Source organism: Armigeres subalbatus, chromosome 2, assembly GCF_024139115.2.
Source record: "Armigeres subalbatus isolate Guangzhou_Male chromosome 2, GZ_Asu_2, whole genome shotgun sequence".
In the NCBI taxonomy this organism is placed as follows: domain Eukaryota; kingdom Metazoa; phylum Arthropoda; class Insecta; order Diptera; family Culicidae; genus Armigeres; species Armigeres subalbatus.
In genome coordinates, this window is record NC_085140.1 from 241,512,427 (window position 1) to 241,528,678 (window position 16,252).

General features: G+C 38.8%; 2 protein-coding genes and 1 long non-coding RNA gene across 3 annotated transcripts in view; 1 reads left to right on the top strand and 2 right to left on the bottom strand.

Moving 5' to 3' along the window:
* The window catches only part of LOC134211989 (uncharacterized), a 90,174-nt gene that overhangs the window by 16,410 nt on the left and 57,512 nt on the right, over nt 1-16,252 (bottom strand). The window lies entirely within an intron of this gene.
* On the bottom strand, nt 2,897-3,867 carry LOC134216091 (uncharacterized). The gene is made up of 3 exons (XR_009980480.1): nt 3,406-3,867; nt 3,242-3,328; nt 2,897-3,167 (listed from the first exon to the last, which is right to left on the bottom strand). It is a non-coding gene; the product is annotated as an uncharacterized LOC134216091 (long non-coding RNA).
* Nucleotides 4,189-4,939, top strand: LOC134216092 (barrier-to-autointegration factor-like). Its single transcript, XM_062695096.1, has 2 exons — nt 4,189-4,554; nt 4,636-4,939. The coding sequence occupies exons 1-2, from the start codon at nt 4,429-4,431 to the stop codon at nt 4,780-4,782; spliced, it is 273 nt and encodes a 90-aa protein (XP_062551080.1). The 5' UTR covers nt 4,189-4,428; the 3' UTR covers nt 4,783-4,939.

Sequence of the window (16,252 nt, forward strand, 5' to 3'; positions counted from 1 at the left end):
CCTTTTTGAGCTTTTTTGACTTTTAATCATTTGAGCGCTTATAAGTTAAGCTATATTTTATGCATTGCTTTGCTTAACTGAAATTTATTTCTCAATTTGATTTTTCGGCTACCAATATTAATCATCGAACTTGGAAACCATATTTATTAGTTTCAAAGATTAAGCACCGCACGATTGTAGAGTTTTTTTTTAAATTTATTCTCATTAGTTTTTAACATAATCCGTTTCGATGTATCAACAACAGATAAAAAGTTCTGCTTCTTTCTGTTTGACGGTTACCAAAGGCGGCTACTTTTTCGAAGCCTCGCTACCTCCGAAGCTCCGGACCGGCCTCCCAGTCATAAATACCATCACAAATGGCGTCCCTATGTGGAAGATTAGTGCAGAACGCTGCCTTGCGGAATATTACTTGCACTCCGGTGCGATTCGGGAAAATTATGAACGGTCCGATCGAGCAAACGAACGGGCAAACTTCTGGCCAGACAGGCCGGCGATAATGACCCGTTCGATTTGCGCGTGTTCAAGCGTGGTCCGGGAACCAAGGAGAGCTCCAACATGATTCCTTCGGCTTTAGAGTCCCGTCTATCCCGACAGTATGGAAATGTCTGTGAGAAGGATCAGACCTACATTGTGGACACTGGTTTAAGCTGGTTGAAAAGGCTCTCTAAGCGTTTTATCGAGATGTAATTGTAAAAATAATTATATGTTACAACAAGCGAAATAAAACCAAGAAGGCCACTATCTAAAGAAGGACACGAACGCTGGGGACATGCTTCTATTACGCTACGCAAATGGGAACAAGGGTAATATTTTTCTTCTAAAAATTCTTCCCTAAAAACTAATAATCTCTTCAATTAACTTTCGTTCGTTTACCATGCGTAGGTCGGGTTTTGGACAATGCACCAGCGAAAACCGCTTCGCCAGGAAGGGGATCTTCACTTCGATCCGGATCAATCAGAGAGGAAGTGGTAGTCATCTCCAAAGCGAAAGGTTTGCCTTGGTCCTGTCTAATAGTTGCCGCAGTGAAAGCAGTAGCCCTGATGGTATGACGGTCGAATGCGGAGACAGAATCTAGAGGAGGTTCTGAAACCGATTCATCGCCGCCCCGTGCTCTTTTTTACGGTATAAATATCTTGTGGAATTATTCCACACCGCGAAATAATCGATACAGTGGAAATTTATAAATAAAGATGAAAGTTCTGAAAAAATCAATATTAATCCCGAGATTATTCTTTTTAAAGACTCAAATGTCAAACTTTTTCCGATTTGTTTTGAAAAACTAACATTTAGGCTGAATATATCGCATTTAATCTTCGTTAGATTAAACCTAAAATAATCATTCCAAATGATTAAATTTAAAAAAATCATTCACAACTTATCGTCGAAATAAGCATTGCAATGAGTGGATAGACCGAATATGCTTTTAGATTAGAATGTAATCTAATTAGCTTTTTTATTTTTATCCGTGAGTAGGAGACTATTTTTTTGTCTCAGAGATATCACGGGAGATTTCTAGAAGACCTTTCCGAGCGGGCCCGTTTCAAATATAGATAGTAGAATCTATAGATGAGCGAAAGCGTGGCTGAGTCGCTTTTTTTGACCGTGGACACGCGCATATGACGTCACAGCTCTGAACATTTCCATTGAAATCGTGACGTCATGCTCGTTTGGAGACACGTTTGACAGTTCGTTTGGAGACAGAGGATTTATCTTCGCTCATCTATATATTCCACTATTTATAGTTTCAAATCACTCAGAGACTGAGTGAAATTATATTACCGTCTCTTTACTCAATTAGTTACTCTTTAGTTACTCAATTCTCGTAAAAAGTGGAACTACTACTCGAAATTTGAGTAGTTCCACTTTTTACGAAAAATGAGTAAGATTTCCGTGAGAAAAAAGAAACAGCAATACAATTTCACTCAGCCTCTGAGTGATTTGAAACGCGCGTGAGTTTTCAGTGCAAAAGTTAAGCCCGCAGTCCACTGTTTGTCATAATGACAAATATTTGTCAAATTGTTCCGGACATCTATCAGACCGATTAGAAATCGACATGGATATCAGGCTGACTTGACAAATATTTGTCATTATGACAAACAGTGTACTGATAGCTTTAGTTTTGTTTGCCTTCCCGTGTAACTTGTGCACGCTTAGTTCAGTTCACCCAAATATGGGTGAACAGTACCTAAAATCCTCAAAAAGTGCACATACCTAGATATGGGTGAAATGGTCATCACCCAAATATGAGTAAATTGAGTTTACCCATATATAGGTAGTTGAATGGAGATGATTTATTGGTAAACTTTACCCAAATTTGGGTGATTTTATTTTGTTTGAAGCCATTCTTACTTTTTCTAATAAAAACATATTACTTTTAAAAATAATCATAATATCTGTCATTTTATTTTAACAAAAAAAATATAATTTTTAACAAAATAAATATAATACAATAATAGTTGGTCTGCACCAACATAAGTTCGCTCATATAACTGCAGGAGCCGGAAATTACACCGTGGTAGGAGTGCTTCCGTATACTCAGGTTTGCTGCTTGTACATGGGTGTGTTTAATCACGGGTGTCGGTAGTTCCTGTTAAAAGAGAAAGGAATTTAGACATTGTAACAATAGAGTTGTGGACCAAATACTCATTTGGTGAATATCGGAATCTTCTCTATTGCGATTTTACGATTAATGGTACTACTACCGGAGTAAGAATAATTCAAAACAAATTGTGAAAAAGCTTCCTAATTCCATTAAGAATAATTCACCGAAACTTACCTCAACGGTACTTGGTGGGTCCGGGGTTGAATACTGATAGGAGGGTATCGGTGCAAGGATACTGATTCAAAGATTATAGGCTAACATTCGCATTTCACTGTATGTTGAAGGTCCGGGGCTAAAGTTCTGTTTGATGGTGGCAAGTTGTCCACTTCACTGAGGAGCACACCGGCTGCGGTTACATCACCGACGCAGTTGTATCTGCGGTCCCGACTGCGCGCTGGCTTGAAGCAACAAAAAAAAATAGCCCACCTTCTTCCCGTATTCCTAGAGTAGACCGCAAAAGGTTTGGAATGCAGCATCTAGACAGGTGTCTCATTGTCGGAGCGGTCGCAGCTGGAGATCCGGCAGGATTTATTTGCGATGTTGTCGAAGGTGTCCGTTTCCGCGGCTGGAAGAGGAGAAGGAATAATATATTTGTTACGGTGTTACTGTGAGAAAAGCATGGATAACAAATTGGCTTACCTGTTTATGCAACGGGTGCAGATACTCCATTGGTTCCCGGGAGGTTCAGCTTGGTCCGAGCCTCTTGTGACTTCTCATGCTCAGTACCTTTTAAACGACAAAATGCAGAATAAGACAAATGCAAATGCAGTTAACCATTATTTAATAAGCCTGAATTTACTCACCGTCATAATGTTCAGCCAGACGACCGAAATAAATTCAATCTGGACCAGAGTCTATTATATAGAGTTGCGCAAAGAGGATCTTCTTACACTTATTCTGAATGATCTTCTTGTTATTCTGTTTGCAACTTTCATTTTTGTTCAACCCTTAAAGTGACTTCACGGTAGTGTTCACTGCTAAAGCTTTTTAATTCGATAACCCAGTCACCCATAGAGTGCAAACACGTGAGTTTCTTGTTGCTACTTTATTGGGGGGTGTATTGAAGTTTTTTGAAGCTGTTTCTAGAACAAATCTAATACATTTCAATTCATGCGTTTTAATTCCCCATTAAAAATCATTAGGCGATAACAATACTTCCGCCTTACCAACAAGCATTTGTTTACTTTGCTCGATAGGTAGACGGTTTGACAGTTCAATAGGTAGATTTGGCTTCACTCTTTGCGTAACTCTATATATGATGGACTCTGATCTGGACATGTTTTATGTTTTCTTTAGTTTTATGAAAACGATGAAAACAAACACGCGAACACTAATTTTTTTTCACCCAAATATGGGTAAATATTTTTACCCATATATTGGTAAAACCACTTTATCAACAATATGAGTGAAATTTACTGATAAACTCCGTACATTTCACCCATATTATAGGTAAATTAAACATTACCTAAATATGGGTGATTGAAGTACCCATATATAGGTAAATTGATCTAAGCGTGTGGAGAGTTCATGACATTTTTCTCGTTTTCGCCCGCTTTTCGCCATTTATTTGTAGAGTGTGGGACAAAGAGGGCACGCACATAAATATTTTCAAAACACAACTGTCATTCCAACAAAATCCGGTGGAAAAACATTCATACTCTGACGAAAGTTTTGATTTTCACGAAAAAACAGGAATAGCTAGGTCAGCAAACTGTGAGTCGTGTTGATTTTATGATTTCAGTGAAAGTGGTGCATTTGTGATCCGTATACGTGATAGAAACAACCCAGAAGTACCCATTCCATTTTAACCAGCAACAGCTTTCACAATGTCGAGCACCTCCCAAAAGCATAGAAATTTTGTGGCGGAACCGATGGGCGAGAAACCGGTAACGGATCTCGCCGGTGTGGGTGACGTCCTCGGGAAGCGATTAGACGCTGCCGGATTTGACAAGGTAATTCGCGAGACGTAATCTTATTCTAGCCAACAATGCGCAAACATAACCTTGTTTATACATAATTTTAATTCTTTCCAGGCTTACACCGTGCTTGGCCAATATTTGCTGTTAAAAAAGGACGCCGAGCTCTTCAAAGATTGGATGAAGGACACCTGCGGGGCCAACTCGAAGCAAGCAGCCGATTGTTACCAATGTCTGAATGATTGGTGCGAGGAGTTTTTGTAAAAAAAACATTTCGCAACGTTCTGTATTTCGATTTATTTTATGTTCCCAATTTTAACTATCTAAAATAATCCGCTTTGTGTGTACAACTCGACCAGATAAGGCTAGGCATATTATTTTACGCGTTTGTTACAATATATTGACTACTACTAATAGATTACACTTGCTGTTTACATGAACATGTTTTGAAGAAGCATCACAACACGGAAGGTGTGTTTGAATGATTAATATATTAATATTAACGGTAAAAAGAACCGAATGAACGCGTCTTTAGGGGAAAAGTAGTCACAGAAATTTACAAAACAATTTTTTTTTAATATTTACGAACTGAGATTTTTTAGAAAATGATTTACACTTAGGGTCTGTCTCAATTGGATAATTAAACTGAAATTCAAGACAAAATTTTCAAAACGACTTATCTGCTGTTGTAAACAAAGATTCAAACGACGATTAGACGAATCTGATAGCTCTCCCACGCGAACCAACTACAACAATAGGTAGGTGAAGGTTTCCGCTACCTGTTGATGGTGCTGGTTTGCGTGGGAGAGCCATCAGATTCGTCAAATCGTCGTTCGAATCTTTGTTTACAAAAGCAGATAAGTCGTTTTGACAATTTTGTCTTGAATTAAACTTAAAAGTGACATTTCAATAATTATCAAATAACCCTGCTCGCAGAGCAAGATTACTTTTGACAGATATCGAATCATTTTCCATCGATGTCCTATTGGAATTGCTGGGTAGCACCAGCCATTCTTGTAACGGGGTGATTTTTTAATTTTCGAACTGTCACTTTTAAGTTTAATTCTCCAAATGAGACAGACCTTAATCCTTCCTTTGCTTTATTGCAGGGATGATGCTTAAATTCTTATTTTCAGGGCTGTTACAACAGTCGCGGATTTGCTCCGTCAGTCGCGAAAATCGCGATTCTTTTAAATGTTATTGCAAAAATCGTTCCTATTAGTGTAGCAAAAATTACGATTTATTACTACGTTTTGGCGAACGACTCCTTTGTTCTCCAAGGGTGTTTTCATCCGGATCAAATGCATTGATCATTCTAACTCAGCCGCTATTCAGTTGTTTGCAATGGCATATTGTACTTCCAGTTGAAAACCGAAGTGAGCTCTCGCGACAATCGATTTTTCTCCCGTTTCCTTTTGTCGCAACTACGTGGCGACTATTGCGCATCATGGCGCACGGGGGTGGCATAGATGCGCACTAGTCGCGATGCAGTTGCGACATCAGGAAATAAGGAAAACTCAATCGTCGCGAGAGCTCACTGGTTTTCAACTGGAAGCACAATAGCTCAATTCCCATCATAAATTTGCGGTTAAAACGTTTCTGCCTCTCTGAGCACAGCCCAAGCAACCAAAAGTACGGATAAGAATCTTATCATAAAATGGGATGTTTTGGATGTTTGTTCAAATCGCGAACAGCTATTAAATTGGCACGAAACTGCTCTGCCATTATACGCATATTTGTCCCATATTTGCTGGGATTTCCTATGTACATGGGACAGTTATGCTAATAACGACAGTGCTGATTTATCATATAATTCGAGCCGAAATACATAGGACTCTTTGGAGAAACATGTTCATTATCACAGGAAGTATGTAGGTGGTGGCTGGCCCAATTATTACTTCCGGTCTTTTACTATACTTAGGGTGAAATCAGGAGTGATTCAGTTTGATTCTAAATTTTCGACCACTATTCTAGTTTGCATCTGGAGCAAAATAGAACAAACTCGCTGGTTCCCCCAGCAGTGTTTTATTCATGTTTTTCAAATTTTCAATTAATTGAAATAACTATATTACTGCCAAGAAAGGCGCCGGAATTGCAAAGTGGATTGATCCGTAGATAAAATGACGCATCCATACACCAAAACAATTGAAAAATATTTGAATCTCGTCATTCAATCGTGGTTCAAATCTGCAGAAAATAGAACGGAGCGTTATACCAGTTTTATTTTTTTGACAGTTGACTGGTATAAAAACTGAATCTAGAACAGCTGCTGGGAAATTCAATGTTTCAGATTCATATTTAAACTGACAGCCCCGAACGATTTGAATCACTGCTGATTTTACTCTAATAGTCAAGCATTTGTTCTACATATTACTAATATGGGGGTAAGCGTGGTGAATTGTTATAGAATTTAAAAAGAAAACGAATGCTAAGACCAAGTGCCACTGGATGACTCCAAACGGGCCAGTATAATGTGGGGTAGTCAGGGTTTAACTAAATTAGCTAATAGTATAACTTATTTTGCCACGCACCAATTTCAGTATAATTTGTTTCTACGAATCAAATTCCTAGAAGTTAGGTTTTCAGCATTACTTAGCGCAAGAGAGGGTTTAAACTCTGCGTTAAACTGAATTTTATTCGCCGATTCGGGGCGTTATCATGAGTGATCAGCACTCATGGAACACATTGTTTAACGCGACAGCCGGGTTCGATCAAAAGTGTAAGATTTAGTGTAATTAGTTTAATTATTTTTATTTTTAGGCATCAAACGTTAGGAGCATGTTTTCAGCGTCGCACAGCCCAGGAGAGGGTGTAAGCTCACAACGGTATAGTGTAGGTCGTCCTCGATTGGGGTCCTGTGGGTCGCATGTAGAGGCTGTGCTCGGGGCAGTTATGTGTTGAAAGCGGTTTCGGGGCAGTTAGGATTGAGTTTTAATTTAAACAGATGTAGAATTGAACAAAGTTATAACCTTTAAGGTTCATATTGTGGAGACTATTGACAGCCAAAGCGTTGAGGATAAGCTTTTAGTTAGCAACTGAATTAATTTATCCGATTTGGAATCCTAGATTGAATAGTAGGTATATATGGACAATAATAGAAACTATATACAGTTATCATTTTATTAAGTCTTGAGGATATGTTTTTGGTTAAGTTGAGTATCAGATGGGCATGTGTGATATCCATTAATAAGACAGAATTATTAGAACTGTATTTTTGTCTTTGTAGTAAGATTAATTACTTACTAATGTTTTGCGGGTCGGCGAGTGAAAGCGGCCCAATTCTTTTATCTACCTCTTTCCAGACGACCAGTGATGAAGAAAATCTTATTGTTCCGGTATCAGCAGTGGTATTCATATTCATAACAACCACCGTCAATACAGGAAGTCTGTGTTCACAACGTGATTACTTCAAGGACAATCCCAACATCTTCTGTGAATTGCAGATAAGTATTGCGTTTATATTTTAATTGCACTGAGCTCGTTCTAATCTGATCGATGAATGAATTTACTTGTCACTAATCAATATCATTAGTAAATTTAAATATTTCCGTAGATTAGAAAAGCAAGTGCATATATTTCTATTTTATGGCAACATATCACAACGAAACGGACCCTTGGGAGCCTTAAGTAAGATCTCGGTCCGGTTGCATCTAAGGAGATCTTAGTGCAGTGCACACCGGACGTGTTGCCCAGTAGACGTATCGCTCAGCGGTATTTAAATACAACGCAGATAGGCTATGGTCAGAGGGTGCGTTGATATTACAAGATTACAAGATTATCACAGGAAGTATGTAATAAAATATGCTGTGAACAGGTTAGTAATTTGCATATAAAATTTTTGTTCGAATGTTGGTGGGGGAGGAGTGCGGAAGGTGTGGGGTTGACCAAAAGATATTTTAGTTACCAGATAAAGATTGTCGCTTCAGTTCCCCTTGTTTTGCTGTCCGAAACATATGTGGTACCTAACTGTCAAATCGTATGTATTTTTCCTTCATTGACATTTAGATCCTCGCCAGCAATTGCACAAACAGACATAACACATTGAACATTCACTCATAAAATTCATTGTCGTAAACACCCTAACGACATCTGTTGTTTTCATTAAGTTGGGCAAACCACGAACCAGATGGCGGTCGCGGTAGTGAGCGAACGTCAAACTCGAGCAAATCCGATGCTGGCGCCACGAGTGATCGATTGGCCAACTAATGATATTTTAAATTGACCAGTAAATCAGTGAACGATGAGGATTTCACAAGTGTTATGTCTGTTTGTCTGTGGTTCGATGGTTATTTCGCCGTGGTTAAAAATAACCCTGCTCCGGAGCATGGCTATTAGAGTGGGGCGCAGTTGTATGGGAAAACGCAAACTTCGTCCGATCAAGTAAGATCAAGGGTTTTCTGAATCGTTTTGGGACCCCAATCAACTGTGCAAAATATGGGCTCGATTGGTTGCGACCTCGCTTGCCGCATTGCGTTTTAAATTTACATGGAGATTAGTATGGGAAAATGTACTTTTTTACATTTTTGCTCTTAGCGGCTTCAATTTATCATCAATCACGTGACTCAATACGTTAGCATATAGCCTGGAAGATGCCGAAAGACTTTGCCGAAGAAGGTACGCAGCTGGAAGGTCTACAAAAAATGTTATTTCGTTTTGAAAATTGATTGTTTAAATCATATGCAAGAAATCAATGTTTCTGCCAGCACTACCGGACAACCTGTAATTGTCAGAGGGCAAAACCTATTTCCCTTCTAGTCGTTACTTTGTGAAATCATTCCGAAAATCTCCCATTAGATCCAAAGTCCTATAAAATCAAAAATTTTGAAATAACACTCAGTTAAATTATTGCTCCACGTAGTTCGGCAGTGCTGGCAGAATAAATGATTTTTTGCATATGGTTTGAATACTCAATCTTCGAAGCGTTATAACTTTTTTCGTGGACGTTCCAGCAACGTGCCTTCTTTAGCAAAGTTTTTCCGCATCCTTTGTGTTATACTTTAACGTAATGTGCCACTTGGTATACGATGAACTGAAGCCTCTAGTAGTAGAAATGCAAAAATATACGTTCTTCCATACTAATTTCCATACAAACTTCAAACGCAATGCGGAAAGCGAGGAAGCAACCAATCGGTCCAAAATTCTGCACAGTTGTTCAGGACCCAGAATGGCTTCGAAAAACCATTGATTTGAAAAAATGATCATGACGCCCCACTCTAATGGCTATATTTGACAGTTCGATAGTTAAACTTTGTTCGCGACAAATTGGCGCCAAATCCATTCCGCTCCAAATAACCACAGACAAACAGACATAACACTTGTGAAATCCTCATCGTTCACTGATTTACTGGTCAATTTAAAATATCATTAGTTGGCCAATCGATCACTCGTGGCGCCAGCATCGGATTTGCTCGAGTTTGACGTTTGCTCACTACCGCCATCTGGTTCGTGGTTTGCCCAACTTAATGAAAACAACAGATGTCGTTAGGGTGTTTACGACAATGAATTTTATGAGTGAATGTTCAATGTGTTATGTCTGTTTGTCTGTGGAAATATGTTGACTCACTACTGCCCTCTACTCAATTGGTTGCGGAGGTACAAACGAACGCAACTGATAAGTAACCGTCGAACGCAGCCAGTACGTTTGACAGTATGGTTTCACAGTGTGACGTCACACGTATGTAGCCACGGCTGCGTCCTGGTGAATTTCTTCCATATTTGACAGGTATCGGTGGTTTGTATATAAACAAAGGTTCATCCGCTTGCTGCGGGAAATAGGATGAACCTCATGAACCTACCACCGATAAATGTCAAATTGTGTTCATTCGATTGAGTTTTTGAGGTTATGTTCATTTGATGTGAAACCTTGTTGTATTTAGGCTGCGTTTGACACAGTAATGATCATCGCGCCATCTTCAAACGATTGCCAATAGACCTGTGCAGCGATTCATTAAATTCACTCACCCGATGAATTTTGACATAGACTTATGCAGGAGTTCATCGAATTCACTCAGCCGACGGATTTTGACATTTGAGCGGGTCTTTTTCTCGAACAAAAGTTCATTTTGCGTTCATTATGCGACCCGCTCAAACGTCATAATTTCTTAGGGGAGTTCATTTTGCGTTAGTCTATTTGAGCGGGTCGTCTTCTCGAACAAAAGTTCATTTTACGTTCATTATGCGACCCGCTCAAACGTCATAATTTCTTGGGGGAGTTCATTTTGCGTTAGTCTATCGCGGTCCAAATGTTCGATGCATTTGAATCAACGGTTGCAGATATTTACACACGTAGAGTAGAGTGGGGCAAGAGTGCGCGTGGGGTAAGAGTACGTTTCCTGTTTTTTGAAGTAATAAAAAAAAAAGATAAACTAGCAGCACTGCATCAGTTTGACAGGTATTCTGGCCAACTATTATCATGTGTAAATGTAAATGATTTGAATAAACAACAAGGGAGATATGGAGTTAGATAACTTTTTGGTCATTTTGCTAAAAATAATTGGATTTCCGCAACTAGTATTTCATTACCATATATACGTTCAATCAGGTGAATATTATACCATTTCGATAACCTATTGTATAGAGTACTTTATGGTACAGAACACCAATCCGGTTGGTTTTCCAAGAAGTCAAAACCATTACTTGAATCATTTTTGGGACTGTGGGGTAAAAGCACCGACGAACCGACGTGTCACTGGCGCTCTCTGATTGTCTCACACTTTTTAACGACCATTCGCTTTTGCGGGCGATCGCTCCTGTCAAATGAGCTAAGACACAACTCCGCAGCAATGTTAATACACGTAGGTTGGTGGCTGAGCTACGAAAACTTCGCGAGCCATTAGTGTTCAATGATTTTTCATCATGGCGTCGTGGGCAGCAAATTTGAATTATTTTCCATTAGGTGACACGTCGGTTCGTCGGTGGTAAAAGTACGCAGGAACCGGTGGGGCAAGAGTACGCATATGAATCTTCAAGTTATGATGTCAACCCCGTATCTCCGGCCGAAATAAGACTTCTTCCAAAGCGTAAAGATCCACAACTAAGAAAAAAGGGACAGAATTTGAAATTATCACAAGTTTTTAGGATAAGTTGAAGTAATTCGGTGTTAGAAAGGACTTAGCGAACAAAGCACAGAAGCGAAATAATGAAATTGTATTAGGACTTGTTGTACTGAGCACCTCCACGGGAGTCCTCATCGCTATTCTCATTATAGCGCTCCCTCTCGAATGCTATTTAAGGATAGCGCCCCATCTTCCCACCGGTGGTTTTTGTTTTAGGTATAGCAACTTCGTAAACATATTTACGGGGGGAAATGCTTATCTAATCTTCCGGTCAATGTCATCATATAGTGCATATACTCCTGTATATATACGATTGTGATGCATCACCAGTGCTACGATGTGCACGTATTACCTGGCAATCTAACTGCATTGATTGTCTGCCTTTTCAGAATTCCCAATAAGATTCCGTTGAAATATCACAAATGATGGTAATTGCTTGTGGAAAGGGAAAGAAAAGTGCAATGGGTATCGGCCAAGTTCCCCCTGGCGGTGCTAAAATGATAAGCGGGAACAATACCTAATTCCATTTAAATCTTTTAGTATCATTAGTGATTAGCATGCGTTATTATTTTATGTGGGGGCCACGCATGGAACATATTTTTCAACGCGGGTCTCAGGCGGCTGACCCATGTTCGACCAAAATAGTAAAGCTAGAATATTTTAATTTTGTCTGATTGTTTTTATTTTATTTTTATTTTTGCCATCAAATGATTAGGAGCTTATTTTCAGCATCTCATAACGCAAGAGAGGGTAAAACTCTGCGTTGCATAGAACAGTTTAGGAGGTCCCCGATTCGGTGCATTGCTGCACTGTCGTGTGGAGCATGGTTGTCCCGTGTCGTTTATGGCGATGTCGTTCCCGCATCTATGACGCCTTTGGTTGAACAAATCATTTTATATAATGGCTGGAATTGTAATAATTCATTCTAGTTCTCAAATCTTGTGGTGGTAGATACTTCTGGAGGCTGTCAATGTGGTGGGAGGGACATTGCCTATGAGTGGCAGAGGCGGTTGTGCTCGGGGCGGCAGTATGGTGAAAGCAGTTTCTGGACAGTTAGGATTCAGTTTTCATACTTAAGAGAATATCTAGAATAATATTATATTTTGATGAGCAATAACAATGCCATCCTCCATTTTTTAATCACGAGCTTTATTAGTAGCATATAAGGTACTCCATAGTACTCCTAATATACTTATTTCGGTGGGCACGCTTGGAACACATTTTTTACTTAAGTTCGACCAAAATTGTAAAATTTAATTGATTTATTTTAATTCAGTTTAATTATTTTAATCTTTCTGCGTCAAATGGTTAGGTATTTGTTCCCCCACCCCTCCTGCTCCCTCCTTTTCTATTTTATGTTTCCAAACTTAAACCAACGTGATCACACTAATCCCAAACTGCACGTAAATCTATCATATCAATCTACATACGAATCTACATACAAGAAGCGACAATCACCAGAAAACGGATTTCAATCATTTCCCTTCTACCATAAGTATAAATCATCTAAGCTATAATAAACTCTATCGTAGCGATCCCGAACTGTCTCAACATCTATTATGAACATAAACACAACCGTTTCTATCTCTACAAACATTTCTCTAATAAAAAGGTTCCATAGCAGCCGCTAGAGCCGGAAGCGGTCAACAAGCCGCTCCATACTCTCTTCCTCTATCTTCTATTATCTCACAAATTTACTACCCTGAAACTGAACTGTTTCGGACCCCTTATGGGTCTGAAGCAGAGGAAAGGACGCTCGAGCCTACCAGTCAGTGGATGGAAAGGTCCGTTGTGATAAAGGGTCTATCACAAGCCTCGGATAACCTGGAATAAGTTTTCCACGAGTCGAGTTCACATTGATTTCATGAGTTCTATAAATTAATCGTCACGTTGAAAATTTAAGCCAGCAGTGTAAACGTATTGCCTAATGTCATACAACGTAGATTGGCCACGGCCCGGGGATACGTTGAGTATAACAAGAATAACAAGAATAACAAGGTATAGCAACTTCGTAAACATATTGAGCTCTCACCGGGCGTTGCTAAAAGTAGTCATCATCTTCTTCAATGGCTGTACATTTCACCTTAAACTTGGCTAGCTGCTGAACTAAGTATTCTATTAGCATATCATCAGTTATTAATTTAAAGCTGTTCTAAGCCCGCCATTGCATGCGTATGTATTTTGTGTGACAACTGACAACTATGCACAAGGAGCCTACTCGAAAGCATCCTTGACCGAATCGGGAATAGAACTCGCCATCTCCGGAGGGCAATTCTATAGTATACGCTTTTGATCGCAAGGCTAGCTGGAGACCCGTCGTAGTAAATTTTTTCACCGTTGTTCCTTCTGGACTTCCTTCCTCCAGGAAATTTTTTTCGAGGATTTATACTTGCAGTCGAAGAAATTCCTCCTGAAATTCCCACCAGTTTTTCCACAAGAATCTCTTGACAAAATCCAGCAGAAATGCTTCCACAGTTTTTTTCTCTGAAGGATGACTCCACAGTTTTTTTCTCTGAAGGATGACTCGGAGAAAAAATTTGTAACAACATCCGAAAGAATCCGGAGAGTTTTCAATTGAAACCACAAAAAAATATAGGGCATTTCCAATAAAAAAAATCCCGAGGGAATCTGGAAGAAATCCTAAAACTATTCTGGGAGAACTGCTGAAGATTCTTAAAAGAACACAAAGATTGCTGGGGAACTCCCGGAGGGATCCAAGATGAATTTCCAAAACAAATCATTTTTAAAAGAACGACAGAAAAGATAAACTTGCGAGAGCTTTTCTGGAGGAACTTCTTGAAGAACATACTGAACAATTACTAAAGGAACCTTCTGAGGCATTCCTGGAAGACCTTTCCTTGGAATAACTATAATAACAAAAGAAAACAGTGGAATTTTCATTTGCGAAAAATCCATGAATATTTCGGGCTCTAGCTAGGGCTTGTTCTGTTCTTTTCCAGATTTTCTGCAATTTTTTTTATCAATACCGAAGTGACGTTTCACAAAATAGCAACCCTGTATGGAAATTTAGCAACCCAGTATGGGGCGCTAAATTTGGAAACTCACGGCAAATTTTGAGTTGCGTTCTTATTTTATATTCCCGTTTAGATACCTCCGGTGTAAAAGTGGGTCCCTATTAGGGGCCCGGAAATAGCGATAGGGACCCAGATGGAGACTCCCGTGGAGGTGCTCTAGGACTAAACATAGTACGAAAACACTATTTCATTTAAATGATAATTACATTTAATCAAAAGAAACATTCATAAATTACGCAACGTTTAGCTGGGAGGTGTTGTGAGATGTGTGACGATCCATATAATTTTTAGAGGATTCATACAAATAGTGTAAGATAGGGGGGAAGGGGTGATGAAATAGCCAAATTTTACGTTACGTGATTGGTGGACTTTCTTTAAGGAAAATGCCTTTGTATACGCCACGCGAAACGTGATATATATTTTTACATCTGTAGTTTTTTGTATATATAAAAAACAATGGTTTTTCGTATGAAAGTGCACATTTTTAAGATCCCCTCCCCCTTTAAGAGTTACGTAATCTTTAAACATTCCCTAATATATGCTCATTAAACATCAATTAAATGTTATTAACTCTTATTTGTAGACAATGTAGTAGACAATGTATTTGACAGCTGCATTCGGGCTGCGTTTTCAATAAAAATGGTCCTTGCGAAAAGATATTTTAGTTACTAGATAAAGATTGTCGCTTCGGTTCCCTTTGCTCTGCTGTCCGAAACATGTGTGGTACATACCTGTCAAATCGTATGGATTTTCCTTCTTTGACATTTAGCTCCCCTATCCTCGCCAGCAAAAGATGTTCCGGTCAGCGACGACAGCGACAATATTTATCTAGTAACTAAAATATCTTTTTTCCTTGCGCCATCTACAATCGATTGCCAAACGCGGTCCCAATTTAAAATACATTTGAATTAACGGTTGCGGATGTTTACACACGTATCGGATGCCAGCCTCAATATCTGTTATCTGTGTTGTAACTAAAATCGAGACTAATAGCCTATTCAGATTGGGCAATTTATGACTTTGTTAAGTGAGAGGGTATCCAATTATTACGAGGTGTTCAGACTGCAGCAAGATAATATATCTTGACGTTTCCATGTTTCCTCATTTGCACGCTAATACAGGGTTGAATTCAAGGAGAGTTTTAAAATTTAATTTGCGAAATCAAGCATTTGTGTGGCGACAATCGAACATTTTTTTCTGATCAAAGTTTCTACGAAAAAAAATTTTTAAAAAATATATGAAAAGGGATTTTTGAAGAATATTTGAAGCTCTCATTAAGGATAATGAGCGAAGCTACATTCATTAGTTGGGTGCGCCGTTCTTCGGGGAATCAGACTATTCCTCAATTTATTTTTAAGTTTAAAAAGTATTTTGATTCTGTTCTATGATCGAACGGAGATTTGATAGAAAAATTGAGATACTTTTGGAAATTCTCACAAATAAATAAAAAAAGGTTTGGACCAATTTTCAAGAAATATTATCGAACTAAAATGTATTTCCACCAGTATCTCCATGTATGAAGGGCAACTCAGCAATTTAATTTTTATTCAAAAATGGAAACTGAACCATTGCGTTCTACTCGACAATCAATGATACAGCTTCTAACAAAATCGAATCGTGTGAATGTGATATAATTTAAACTGG